Consider the following 11,805-nt stretch of genomic DNA (forward strand, 5'->3'; position numbering starts at 1 on the left):
GCGGGAGCCTGGGAAAATGAAGTCACTGAAACCCGGTCCCTGCCTGGGAGGAGCCCGCAGTCTGGTGGGCCAAGACATCAGTTACATTAACAACGGCGAGCGTGCGTCAAGCTTCACAGTTCCACAACGAGCTTGTATATACCTTTTCTCAATTGTGAACATCCGGCAACACAGCCACGCTGTTTAAAAGCACATCAGCATCAGCGTAAACAGTCACATGACTGAAAGGATGAATAGTAACAGCAATAATTCATAGTCCTGTTTCAGAGCCAGAGTTCCAGCACCATTTGCTCCCATTAGGGAGGGTGCAGTTCTGCCACGCTGCCCAAACGGGGCGGACACCGGAGGATGCGCCCCCTGACGTCACACGCAGGGCGTCCGGAATCTTCGCCCGCTGTCTCCCTTCACTGCACAGCCCAGCCTTCCAGTCTCCCTGGTCCGGGGTACCCCACATCCCTGGCCTCCCTTGGAGTCGGATGGGGAGAAAGGGCCATGCCCTGAGTCTGACAGGCCGTGGGGCCACGCCCACCCTGTCTGGCTCATGCTGATGGCAGGCCACTCAAGCACAGCTCTCACCCCGGGTTCGGAGACTGGCTTTCTGGAGGGTCTCAAAGCCTGGCTGAGTCGGTGTCCTTGGGGACCCGCTGCCCTGGAGGCCTAGCTGTGCCCCTCCCCCCACAGTATTTTTCGGGGCAACTACCCTATCCATCCCCCCTGCCTCTGGATTCTAAACCAGTACTATGTGGGGTCTGGGAGGGAGCTCCCCATCACCAAAGGGAAAACAAACCCTCACGATGACCTGGTCTAGGATGGTCATCTTTTGGACAATAATGAATCTGATGGAGACCCAGAGTGGGCCAGCTCCTGACCTGGGGAACAGGAAACCAGGCAGAGGCCCGGGTTTAACGAAACCAGGGAGAGGGTAGGACCGGGAGTTCATCTGCGCAGCCTGAGCTGAGCGGTGGAAGGCGGGCTGCACTGAGGACCACCTGCCCCACGTGGGGCGGGGTGGGCGGCATCTCTCCAAGCGCAGGCTGGCCACAACCATGTCACTTTAGGGAGGTCGAGTCTCAGCTCCGAAGGTGTGAGCATCCCTGGGCACCCGCCTCTGTGGCCTCGCTCGGACAGTGGCCTGTCAGGCGGGGCGGAAAGTGCAGCATGTCAAAGAATGGGCATTTCTGCCCCAGGTCCAGGGCAGGGGGAGGGGAAAGGGTGGGTGCTTCTGTGACCGACACCTGGCCGCCTGCCAGCCCAACACAGCCTGCGGCCCTGCTCCACCCTGTGGGTAGGCGGCTTCCTGGCTCCCACACAGGACAGCCTTTCAGCCCTCCCGCCCTCAAGGCTGGTCCTGGAGGCCACGTATCCTGCTAGCAAGCCCCTTCCCCCAGTGATGGCCCAGAACTGTCTTAATAAAAAAAAATAATTTATTGTCAACAAAGGAGATATATACAACAGGGAAAGAGGGAGAAAGGAGTGGGGGAATGGTGAAGCCCCCAGGTGGGCTGTTTGGGCCTCCTGCAGGGGTGGAGCGGGAGGAGGTAATGGAGGCTTCCTGGTTCGGGAGCCTGAACAGGTGGGGGAGGAGAGGTGTCCCCCGAGGTAGTGGGACTCAGCTCAAACCCCGTGGCGACCACCTCCTTCTCGTGTAAGGCACTGTGCCACGGGAGAATGGTGGAGGGCTAGGAGGGGTGGGAAAAGGTCGGGGGACGGGGCAGTCCGAGTCAGCGAAGGATGGGGCGGGTTCTCCCCAGGCCCAGGGCCCTACCGCACGCTGGCCTCCACCACCCTTGCCCACCTTGCCGGGCAGATGTGTTTCTGTGCCCCCTTCCTTGCCTTCATCCTGCCTTGGCACCTGGTTTTACTCTTCATCAGGTGGCACAGCGGGGCAGCTCTGAGAGCCAGAAGGGGACACTGCCCGCTCCACCCCGCTTCCCCGGGGAGGAGGGACCTGCGAACCACCTGCTGCCTCTCGCTGCCCCGAGACGGTGGTGCTGGGCCCGACAGAACCACGGGCTGGCCTGGGGTGTCACCTGCTCCCACAGCCTTGGTCCCCGGGGGGTGCCTGGACCAGTCCTGCAGTGGGCTGACTGCCAGGGGCTCCTCCGTCCACGCGGATGACCTGCAGGTCCAGCGTCCCACGAAGTCCCGAAGGGGAACCTGTGAAGAGAGTGAGTCAGGACCCTTCAGACCACGGCCCACCTCCAGGGGGCTCCTGAAGGCTTCTGCAAACTGTATCTTCGCCGGTTTCCAGAGCCCTACGCCCGGCGTAGTCAGAAACCCAGCTGAGCAAAGTCTGCTTTGTACTTACAGAAGCTGGTTTGTCTCCCTGATAAACTATAAGCTCCTTGAGGGCGGGCTGAATCCCAGTCATTTGCTGCTCACCTCAGCAGCAACATACCAGGCTACTGTGCTGTGCCCAACACGGTTCCTGCGGCTGGGGGTACGTCAGTGCCTGGGGCAGCACAAGGGCTTTCCTGGGATTTACGTTCCAGTGGTGAGAGCCAATCATCAAACAAACGAAAAATGCAAAACGGTATGTATGGTCAGGAGGGAAAAGATACGCTAGGGAAGGGGAGAGGGAGGGTCTCATGAAGCTGACACTGAGATGGACAGGACGTGAGTGGTCAGCTATGCTGAGGGGGTGGGAGACGCAGCCTTCCCAGGAAGGAAGACCGGTGTGAGCACCATGCTGCGTGCACCTGCGGCAGGAGACGGTGGTGGGGACCAGTAAGGATCCTGGGATGAGGATCACATGCCACGAGGACTCACTTTTACCTGGAGAGTGATGGCAGGGCACAAAAGGGACCTTGTGCAGAGCAGGACTGGGGTGAGACTGAGGGTTTCAATAGGGACACTGGCTGCTGCATGAGACCCAACCATAGGGGCAAGGACAGGAAGCCAGAGACTAGTGAGAAGGCCATTATGGGAACCAGGCAAGAAGCAGCGCGGACATGGACGAGGGCAGCTGCAGTGCCGGTGGTGACAGCAAGGCAGACTCTGGGCACAGCTGGAGGTGGGGCTAACAGCCCTGCTGATCACCTGACTGGTGTGGGGTTTGACAGGGACAAGAGGATGACTGAGGGTCTGACTCAAGGGAACTGGAGAATGAGGTGGCCAGCTTCCTCAGAGAGGACTGGGAGGAGCAGACTGGCTGGGAGCGAGACAGCCAGGGCCCTCCAGACAGCCCGCTTCCAGGGTGTTCCCTGAAGGTCTCTGCTCCCATGTGACAGCTCTGTGGACAGAGTAAGGGCTTGCCAAGGCGGAGACTTCTGGAAACAGTGGGACTAAGCGCCACTTCTCCCTGGTAGTTGGGAGGTCAGTGGTGGGGGGTGAGGGGCAGGGAGGGAAGGGGAGCACCAGGAAAGGGGGGCTCCAGAGAAGCGGTAGAGGCGTCCTTTCAGAATCGGAGCAATGGGAGCCCCCAGGGCTAGAAAAGAGCAGATGTGGCAGGGGTGGGGGTGGGGTGGGGAGCTTACCAGCTAAGCTGAGCCCCTTCAGCTCCCCGGAGCCACACCCCCTTCCCTCCTCGCCCACCCCCACCTCCTTCTGCGTTTGTGCGTGGTGTGTACATGCGTACACCTTCTCCAGAGGAGGGGGCGGGGGCTGAGTCGACTGTTTCTCATCAAGGCTTTGCTCTGAGTAGTGGCTCTGGAAATGTCGCCACCAGAACAACAGGTGAAGGTGGCTGCCACCCACTCATCTTTCAGTGAATCTTTTTGAGGGCGTTCTTTGTGCCAGGCACCGTCTCAGGGGCCGAGAACACAGCAATGAACAAGACCCCGACCCTCACGAAGCTCGCATGCGCACACGCGATCTCTCTCACACACGCACACAGACGCCCCCCTCTTCTTTCTCCTTGGGCAGTCTGGGAACACGCTGCGTTGACCAAGGAACCCTATGCCAGGCCTCTGGGTCTGACTCAAATTAATCACCGGCAAGACAAAGAGGCTCTTTTCCCCACCATTTGTGAGTGGGCCCTCAGGACCACCTTCTCCTCTGGCCTGGGCAACCTCTTCACGTTCATCCTACAAGACGCCTGGGAAGTCCCGGAAAGTCTTCCCTCACCGCTTCACACATCCATCAGCTTGGGTGACCTGACCACAGCGAGCTTTTCCAACTTCTAAATCCTTGGTTTTTAAACTTTCAAGAGTGGTAATATCTTTTTATTCAAATAAAATCTTCAGAGAACTGGAATATATAAGACAACTCAAAGTGGAGACGTTCAGGTGCAAGCCTCACAGCTTTCTGAGAAACCCATCCAAGCTTTGAGATCCTGAAAAACAGCCTGAGACCATCGGCCAGAAGCCTTCACTCTGCATAGGACGAGTGTGGGCACCCAACTACCTCAGTTTCGTGGCCTCTGACCTGCATCCCCAGATGGACTACGAGCTTCTTGGGGACAACGGCTGCCTCACTTGTGTCATTTTCCGGAGTGCTTCACTCGGGGGCTGGGCTGCAGAATACTTGCTGTTGCACCGTTTAGTGTCTTCTGTGGCTTCCCGGCCTCGTCCGACCTCCATAGATCCTGCCACTGCCAAGAACGCCCATCAGTGCCCTCCGTCCCCCTCACGCCATTCAATCAGTGTGTTGGACCCCGAAGTCTCAGGCTTCCCGCACTCCCCGCAAAGGGACCTGAGATCTCAGGGATTCCCGCCTCAGCTATTCACCACTCCGGACAGGGGGGGTCTGGGCACCGGCTACCCCAGGGTCAGAATGAAGGCTCTCTTTTGAGAATGAAAGCAGAAGACCCACTGAGCTGTGGAAGGGGCCAGCTGTTCGGAGCAGCGATCCACTGAAGACAAGGAGACTCGGAATGCTCAAATCCAAGCAGGGCACAGTCTCGGGGAGGCAGGACTGGAATGGGCCTCAAGCTGAAACTTGACAGTTAAAACCATCAGCTACGGAAGGGATAAGGTCTGCCTCGAGATGAGAAAAAGCGGAGCCCATTTTGGCAAAAAAGAAAAACAAAAAAACCCCAAAAAACCCAACACCCACGAAGCGGCACACGTATGGACATGTACACACACAGCCAGGGCTCCATGCAGGGTCTGGCGGGTACGAAGCAGATGATTCAGTGACGTGGGCTGAAGCAGCGGCACGCCTGCCCTTCCCTTTCATGTGCCATCTTTCTCGGGCTCTGACTCCAAATGCTCGTTTCAGACAGGCCGGGCCAGGGCACTGCCTGGGTCACTCACTCCAAGATCGACTTCCTGAGCCCCAGATGCTGTGCGCCGTGCCTGGCGTGGCAAGACGAAGAGAGGAACCAGGCTCAGCTGCTGCCCTCTGGAGTGTGTTCGAGTCTCGCCTGAGCCCTGCCACCACTTGGCTCCCAGACTAAGGTGGGCAAAGCACCCCCCCCCCAAGATGTCAGTGTCCTAATCCCCAGGACTTGTGAATCTAGGGTGCTGCACGGCAGGGGACAATGGAGGCCACATGTGGAGTTAACGGCGCTGTCAGCCACCTTGGATGCTCACTGCACACAGCCATGAGGTTCCTAGGTGGGCAAGAGAGAGGCAGAAGATGCAGGCCAAAGACAGCACCCTGAGAAAGGCTCTGGGGGCCACTGTGGGCTCTGAAAACAGAAGGGCACAGAGCAAGGAATGCAGAAGGCCTCTGGAAGCTGGAAAAGGGAGAAAGGGCCACCAGAGCTTCCAGAAGAAATGCAGCCCCATGACAGTCATGTTTCAGCCCAGTGAGACCTCCAACCTCCAGGACTGAAATGCAAAGCGTCTGTGCTGCCCTAAGCCACCGAGTCTGCGGTAACTTGTTAGAGCAGCCACAGGAAACAAATATAAGCACCATGGGGATTTTTCTCTGGAAGACACTTTTGTAAGGACCAAGGGAAATGCATGTAAATCATTCTTAAAATCGGAAGAGCGTGCTGCAAAAACACGCTCACTGCCACCCTCTGCAGCTCACTGCGCTGCTCTGCTTACAGAGGTGTCTGCCGGGTACCCACCCACCCCCCATTAAGGGTCCCCAGTGGGCACCACTCAGGCTGCAGCTGGACTCAAACTTTGGGGAGCCTGACCTAGGCCAGCCTGATGACCAATTCCAGGACACGTCCAGGGACCTGCCAGCAAAGCCCAGCCCATATCCTTCATATGTGCCGGCCCCAGGCCAACTTTCAGGATTCAAGCGCCAAACCACCTCAAGGAGGCGAGAGCCCAGGGATGCAGCCTACCTGTCCCCCAGGTCATCCCCTCTCAGGGGCTCACCTGGAGAGGGGCTTTCTGGCTGCGGAAGGCTGCCTTCGGCCACTGTCCCCTCTTTGGGCGCGTCCTTGCTGTGTGAGGTCCTCGGCTGGGTGTGGGAAAAGAGCTGGAGGACGAAGCCGGGAGGGAAGGTGCCGTCAGTGAAGTGTCGGACCTCGGTGGGAGCCGCGAAAGTCTCTGTGGGTGAGTCAGGTGACGGGGGGTCTAGAAGACGGGACAGACAGAACTGTGAGACCAGGACCTAAAGGCCTGAGCACCACTCAGATGAGGTGCAGGTGCCATAGCCAGAGCCCCCACCCAGGGCTCCCCCTCCACCTGGGTCAGGGTCAGGGTCCAGGTCTAGGTCCAGGTCCAGGTTTTTGGTCATGGATCTGCTTCTTTTCTTTCTGACTGGCTCTTCCTCAGGGGGCTCCCTCCACCTCTGACCACGGGGCTTCTTATTTACTGGCTCTGTGGGAGGGGTAGCTGTGAAAGAAGAAAAGGTCACAAACCTTTTTAAGGGAACGTGCCTGAACCCTGCACCCTGAGGGCTGCTGAAGCTACCTGCCCAGTAGCCTCTCTCTCACCAGAACACAGGCCTGTGTCTCCACACGCCCCCAGCTCAGCCTCACTGCTCCCCATGACTAACCTGGAAGCTCAAGTGGGCGGAGTCCCCTGGGCCGGGTCCTTCTAGGGCGGGACGTGCTGTCCTCAGAGTCAAGGAGAACGACAATCTCTGCTGGCATCGTGTCGGGGTCTGGGGCAGAGTCAGGGTCTGCACCGACATCCTGGCCCGGGTCTGAAGGGTGCAAGTGCCCTGTGAACTCCACGCGTGCTCCCACAGGTCTGCCTTTCTCTCACCCCCATCCCACGTGCAACTACCTGAGTTGGGTGGGGATGACTGATCAGCTCTGACATCTTGCAAAAGGGCCACCCCCTCACTCCAGGCCTCCAGGATGTTGCTCTTCTCCGAAGGGCTCAGGTCCAGCGTGTGGGGGTGCTGCTCCAGGATGTGCGCACGCGCTGTGTCGGCTGAGGGGAACCGGATCTCTGCCCCACACACCATGCACAGCGTCCGCCCGCTGCCTCCTGGGCTGCTCCCCACTAGGAATTCCTGCTCCCAGGACACCTGCTGCCTGGGCTCCTCGCAGCTACTGCTGCCCGCCTCCAGCAGGCTGGGCCTCCGCGGCGGGGTCTTCTCCTGGTGGGCCACTATGGAGGGAGAGGAGGGGGGCGGTGCTATGAGCAAAGGTGCCCATGGCCAGCGTTACCTAGAACACAAATCTGCACACTTGGTGGTGTGGGGGAGGGGGAGGAGCATCCCCCCTGTGAGAAAGCTGAATAAATGGAGCCACAGCCACCACCTCAGAGGAACAGCCTTGCCCATCTTATGCCTCAGCCCTCCGGATGTTACGAGGGGCAAAGTCACCTCTGGACAGGGCCTGAGCGATGCTGCGGCCTCAAGGCCTGTCTGCGAGGATGACAGGAAAGCGGATACAACGACCACCCGACTGGCAGCTGACGGACTGAAGATTAAAACATCCTTTCAATGTGTAGTAAAGTTATCTAAAGACATTCTTTAGAATTTGCGTCACTAGTTAGCTCACCTGCGCCAACAGAAATGCCTTCCACCTACGGATGTGATGGTTCCCCTCCCTTCCTCGTAAACACCCCTGGTCTTTTTCTCCCACTCGGAACACTTCAGAGGTGGGCAAAGGCAGGTTAATAGTAAGGAATACGACAATTAATAAATGAATGATAACACAAGAATAAACTCTGTTTTGCAGACTCACATCAGCTGTAAACCCACTTTTGCCCACCCCTGTATTTGGGTTTCTGCCTGAAATCAGGAATTCCCCAATAGCTCTTCTTTTTGAGCCCCCCAAAATGTTTCTTACCTCTCCCTTAGGCCTCTTATTTTTAGCTTAACACCAGCCCATCTCTTTCTCCCTTTCCCTGGAGCCCATGAGGGGCTGGTAACACTAAACACAGCCCGTGTGCCTTGGCGTTCCCGCTGGAGTCTCCACACCCCCTTTCACGCTGGCCCCAGACCACAGGCGCACGTGTGTTTTCCCAGCAGGCTGTGAGGTTGCTGCACGTCTTCCAACTCGGTACATTTGTCCAGATTCCCCGATCACTCCTGCAATCTCCTATTCTTCTGTAATGGACCTGCTCAAATTCTCACCCCCGGGGAGCCTTCCTGAACTCCCACCCTGGCAGTTGGAAATATTCATGTGTCACTTCCAGGCCACAGCACACACTTTCTCGGGGACAAAGACAGTAAATTTTATCATCTTCTTGTTTCCACAGGGCCTGGCACAAAGGAGAGATGCCCAATGAGCCTTCGGTCAGTGAATGCCATGTGCCTGCTCTCTCCCCCTGTTGAGGCCCCTTCAGAAGGCAGGTCACCCCATCAAAAGTAGCCTCTCCTTGCACAGAGCTCCCAGAGCATTTGTAGCTGTAGCCTCATGCTCACTGGTCTGCCTGGCACCTGCCCTTTGTGCACACGGACCAAAAGCTGCAAAGGTAGGAGCTCTTTGTAGCTTGGCAAAGACAGGCAGCCCAGGCCGTGAGGAGAGCCTACGATTCCTCATGGGGTACATCTTTTGCCACAGGAGAGGATGGGACGAGCTATGGGAGGCCCTAATGCTTGGGTGCCATATGGAAGACATGGCCTTTGAAATGGCTGAGAACTGGCTTGGACTCATGAAGCTCCAGGCCCAAAACTGGGTTGTGCCTATCTCCCACGTGACCATGGACTGGAACCTCAACCCCAAGGGCAGTCAGGCTTTCTTTCCCACTACTCGTCCGAAACTGCTCACCCAGGCCACCAATGTCAAACCCAGCAGTCCGTTCTTAAACCTTACCTTCTGACCCACCACTTCTACTGCCTTTGTCACTCAGCTTTCTGGCTACTGCCCTGTCACTTCACTGGGGCTCCTCAGTCACCTGTGCCCATTCCTCATTTCATTCCCTCCCTCGTCACCTCTTCTCAGGGCTCTGTGTGGCTCCCTCGCCTCTTCCAGGTCGTTGCTAAAGAACCGAATTCTCGCCACGGCCTTCTCCGCCACCCTTCACAGCACAGAGCAGCACCCGATGTATGATACGCGGTATCTCCCTGCATCTCCCCGGGGGGCTGTGGGCTCCAGGCAGCACAGACTTTTGATCCTTCATACCTGTGTCTCCAGCACTAAGCACAGCACCCACATGCAGTGGTGCTCAGACATGTCTGATGAGGGGCTGACTTCATCTCCAGCCTGGCGTCACTGGGGCACGCCAGGACTCTGTCCTCGGAACCCTTCCTCTGGTGCTCTTGTCCCACTGCCTCCCTGCTGATGATTCCCATGGTTCTATCTGCAGCCAGCCTCTCCCGTGAACCGAGACCCGTCTCTCTAGCTTCCCGCCTGCCCTCCGATGTGTCCCAGGCACCTCATATCGACCACGATCCACCCTGAACTCCCGGCCTCCCCACACCTGCATTGAAGGCTGCCCACCTCTGCAAGAGGGAGGCCCATCCTTCCAGTTGCTCAGTTCCAAAGCCTTGACCTCATCCTCTTCTTCTCTCCCACCCCCAAACCTTTCAAGAAGCGTCTTGCTTCAGGACCTCTGTACTTGCGTTTCTCTCTAAAATGCTTTCCCTCCATGGTTCACTCCTGCACTTCCTTTGGATCTGGGCTCAAACTCCACCTTATTACAGAAGCCTTTCCAGACCACTTGCTATTCCAAATAAAACTCACCCCACTCTTCCCCCCTTAGCTGCTTTAGTGTTCTCTGAACCCCTTATTGCCACCTAACATACTACCTGTTTACTTATATCTGTCTGCCTTTGGTCCTGTGTGTGTGTGTGTTCCAGAGCCCTGGGCATGCCCAGCCTAAATCAGTGCCTGGCACAGAGTAGATGTCCCAGGTTTAGCTGCTCTGAACTTCTAGTTCCTCGTCCCCGAGTGGGGAAGAGGGCCACTCTTGTGGGTTGGGAGGCTTGAGACAGCCTCGTGTGGAACCCTCACTACACACCACCAGCCGAAGTGGGGAAGGGATCTCTGTGGCTGTGAGAGCTCCGAGGAGGACAGTGCGGCTAATTCCCTCACTTCCTAACCCTGCGGATTCTAAGCGGGTGAGAGGCAGTGCAAGCCGGCGGGCATCACTTCCCCCTGAGGTAAAAATGAATGGATTCGCCCACGACCTCTTTAGGGTGCTTTCCCTCAGAAGAGGAGAGGTATCCGGGAATGAAAAGGTATTTGCATTTCCATGATTAGCACTTCTTCCATTACGGTGGCCCTTTGTTTCCTCAAGGTCTGCAAGGTCTGGGGGACTGAAGAAATTGGTGGAAGGGGAGGGGAAACGTGTGATCCTGGCCCTTCCTCAAATCCCCTCCCGCCTCGGATCTCCCTCCTCAGCAGGCACTTCTTTCCCAAAACCAGGTGCTGCGAGCAATCCCATGTACCCCTGAAGCTCTAGAATCTGACACCTGTGGCTTGTGCAAGTAGAAGGCCCACAGAGGGAAGGGGAACTGGAAACCTATATACACCGAGGGCCCTTAAAATCCTCCTGGCCGGAGGCAGTGGCGCCTGCCTCGATCCTCCGAACTGCTCTGGACACCAGGCTGCCGCGCCCAGTCTCAGGCCTGGAGGCCTTGCCGCCCCTCGGCCTGCAGCACAAGCCTGGCCACTGGGCCTGCCTCCGCTCCGCAGGGCGGGAGACCGTGGCCGCAGACAGCCAGTTTCCACGGGGATCCCCCCACGGGTGCCGGGCCCGGGAGAGGGGGTACTCGGGCAGCAGAGGATCCCGGGCGTTGCGGGTGTAGATCGAAGGCTCCAGACCCTGGGCGGGGGAGGGGGGAATGCAGGGAGGCCTGAGATTCCAAACCGGGTGGGGGCGGGGCAAGAGCGCACCGGGCCCAAACAGAACCGGGTGGGAGGTGAACCCCATACCCAAGAAAGGCAGAGGATGCCCGGGCCCCTGCTGGGTGGGGGGCAAGAACGAGCCCCTGATCGTGACGCGGAAGTGGGGTCCCCTCCCATCCTCACCTCTGAGCATCGGCTCGGGCCGCGGAATTACCGCCACCACCACGGCCTCCTCCTCATCCTCCCCTTCCTCACATTTCAGTGTCACCTCGAAGCAGTCGAGTGCGGCGCCTTCGGCCTTCAGGGCCATAGTGCGGCTGGGGATATCGCGGCGGCTGGACGCTGGAGAACCCGCGCGCAGGCCTGGGCGCTCCACCACCTCCCGCCTGCACCACCCCCTCCCCGCCGCCCCTCGCCCACTCCCCGCGGGTGGCCGGACTTGAGACGGGCACGTCCGGGCCTCCCCGAGACCCGCTGCGTCGGGACCCCGGACAGGGAGAGTTCAATCCGGGGCCCCAGCCCCCTGCCGTTCCCTTTTATGGAGCCTCATTGTCGGCGCCCGCCGAGCCGGCCCGCCGCGAGTCCGCCCCCAAACGCCGCGCGGCCAATGGAGCGCGGCTCCGCCCCGCGCACGCGGCTCCGTTAGAATCTCCGGACTCGCCGGGCGGCGCGAAGGGCCGGCGGAATCTCGGCAGCATTCCGATGTCGGGCCCCGGAGGGAGCCAGCACCTCAGGCTCACCCTGGAGGGGTCTTCCTGAGTCCACTG

At 58.6% G+C, this 11,805-nt stretch overlaps 1 protein-coding gene across 1 annotated transcript; it reads right to left on the bottom strand.

Annotated features, from left to right (window-relative positions):
* Positions 1 to 1,766: 1,766 nt before the first annotated feature.
* SPINDOC (spindlin interactor and repressor of chromatin binding) lies at positions 1,767 to 11,594 on the bottom strand. Its single transcript, XM_037140216.2, is given in 8 exon segments — positions 1,767 to 1,998; positions 2,001 to 2,107; positions 2,109 to 2,157; positions 6,219 to 6,419; positions 6,531 to 6,680; positions 6,844 to 6,993; positions 7,077 to 7,406; positions 11,222 to 11,594. Coding segments are annotated over 8 exon segments (1,254 nt in total). The 5' UTR covers positions 11,349 to 11,594; the 3' UTR covers positions 1,767 to 1,858.
* Between the last annotated feature and the right edge of the window lie 211 nt (positions 11,595 to 11,805).

The sequence above is a fragment of the Artibeus jamaicensis genome, unplaced genomic scaffold (genome assembly GCF_021234435.1).
Source record: "Artibeus jamaicensis isolate MK-2021 breed Jamaican fruit bat unplaced genomic scaffold, CSHL_Jam_final scaffold_614, whole genome shotgun sequence".
Taxonomy (NCBI): Eukaryota; Metazoa; Chordata; class Mammalia; order Chiroptera; family Phyllostomidae; genus Artibeus; species Artibeus jamaicensis.